General features: G+C 53.6%; 1 protein-coding gene across 1 annotated transcript in view; it reads right to left on the reverse strand.

The window, feature by feature from the left end:
- Positions 1 to 937: 937 nt before the first annotated feature.
- The window catches only part of MONBRDRAFT_26593 (uncharacterized protein), a gene marked incomplete at both ends in the record, with an annotated part of 1663 nt that continues 659 nt past the window's right edge, over positions 938 to 1941 (reverse strand). Inside the window, 4 exons of the mRNA XM_001747095.1 lie at positions 938 to 985; positions 1032 to 1187; positions 1522 to 1614; positions 1818 to 1880. Of these exons, the coding sequence (XP_001747147.1) occupies positions 938 to 985; positions 1032 to 1187; positions 1522 to 1614; positions 1818 to 1880 (360 nt within the window). The remainder of the gene's footprint in view (positions 986 to 1031; positions 1188 to 1521; positions 1615 to 1817; positions 1881 to 1941) is intronic.

The raw sequence follows: 1941 nt of genomic DNA on the forward strand, positions 1-1941 counted from the left end.
AGAGAGAGAGAGAGAGAGAGAGAGAGAGAGAGAGAGAGAGAGAGAGAGAGAGAGAGAGAGAGAAAGAGAGAGAGAGTTAGAGAGAGAGAGAGAAAGAGAAAGAGAGAGGACAGAGAGAGACTCGAAAGAGACTCGAGAGACTCGAGACAGAGAGAGAGGCATCGAGAACTCGAGCGCGTCGGTGTGTAGGTAGGGTATTTCTGACCCCCTCGTCAGCCAAGAAGTGGCAGAACAAAAGATGTGGATCTGCACGTGACCCAAAAGAAGCTGACAATCCTTTTTTGTATTATCGGGGGTGAAATTATGTAGTGTGCCTAATACAAAATTAAGTATCGAGCGATTGCCTTCGCCTTGCATCCCCCCATAGGCCCATAGGACGGCGCAGACGCTGACGCAGACGCAGACGCAGCGTCGTGTGCGGCCTCGCCGCTGGCTGCTCCAGGTCTGGTGGCCAGGGACGGCTTGCTGGGGCCAATTGCGGCCTTGGTAATTGGAGGAATTGGGTGGCGGATTTGGCTGGCTGCTGGTAGTCTTGGCGCGGATGGCGATGGTGATGGTGGGGCCAACTCACGGACCAACTCATGTCCAACACCTGGCTCGTTCTCTCTCACATTATTTTTTCCTTTCTCTTCACCATCGGAACACGCCCGCTCTGATCCAAAAGCCTCGGCCTCCAAAATCTCAAGGCACTCCACCTCTTTTGCCCCATGACCTATCCTCATTTGGCTTTGTGCATCCAGATTACAACGCAAAGCACGCCCCGGCACTCCCATAGCACACCCGGTCGAGTCAAAGTTCTTGATCGACCACCACAAAGAGATGGATGTCAGGTGTCTTGTCAATTAAGGAGTCGATGGGTGGCAAAGCGGAAGGGCGCGCCAACGTGGGATACGGCAAGGCGCTAGTCCAGGGCCACAATTGCCTGGCAATTGTCAACTTATTCCAGCTTGGCCAGAATGTCCTCATCGCGGTACAGCGTGTACTCCTGTGACCAAGACCAACGTGAGAGACCATGCCCAACGCATTCTAACCGGCCAGCATTGGCCAGGTAGCAGGGAGGGGGGCATGCCTGACGCATATAGCTGCATAACACCAACCTTGTCATCCATCTTGATGGTGGTGCCACCAAAGTCAGGCAGGAGGACACGATCGCCAGTCTTGACCAGGGGCTCCAAGAAAGCACCCGACTATCGTTGTTCATAACAATCATCAATCAAGAAACGCGGAATATTGGCTGGTTGCTGGCCGAGCACAAAACAAGGCAAGAGAACAAAAAAAAAACAAAAAAAAAAAGCAAGAAAGGTATCATACAACAGGCGGCCCCAGAGCTGAGACTGATGGAGGCCGTGACAGCTGGGCCAGTGAGCCCCAAGAATGGAGGATGAACCACTGACACCAGTGACATGGTCTTCACATGTTTTGTCTCTGACTGAGGCCGGGTCTTAGAGAATTGATGGGCCGAGCAAGCTGGCATCACAAGAATACAACTGCAATAACATAACAACAACGAAAAGGGCTTACCTCGGTGCGAGAACCCTGGCCGACGGCAATCACGACACCCTCGTTCACGGCAGGCTTGACTGCATCGGGCAGCAGAATACCACCCTTGGTCTTCTGTCAAAGTCGAATCAGGATGCGGATTCACGTGCGTCCGTGGCAGCCAATCACGTTTGAGGCACGGTGACAGCCCAACGCCAATGGTATTGGAGCGAAGATACAGACCAGCATGTCAATGTGAGTCGTTGTCTCTCAATGATACACAGATGGAAAGGCAGAATGACAGCGGCAAGAAGCCCTCGGCCCTAAACACCACGTACCGCCTCGGGCAGGATGCGCTCCACGACCACGCGGTTGAAGAGGGGCATTAACCTCCGGGCAGCCTAAAGCGGTGACGGTCCAGAATGTTCAATGAGGTGGCAGGGCATGGCGTATGGGCCGTGC

Source organism: Monosiga brevicollis, genomic scaffold (assembly GCF_000002865.3).
Source record: "Monosiga brevicollis MX1 MONBRscaffold_15 genomic scaffold, whole genome shotgun sequence".
NCBI lineage: Eukaryota > Choanoflagellata > Craspedida > Salpingoecidae > Monosiga > Monosiga brevicollis.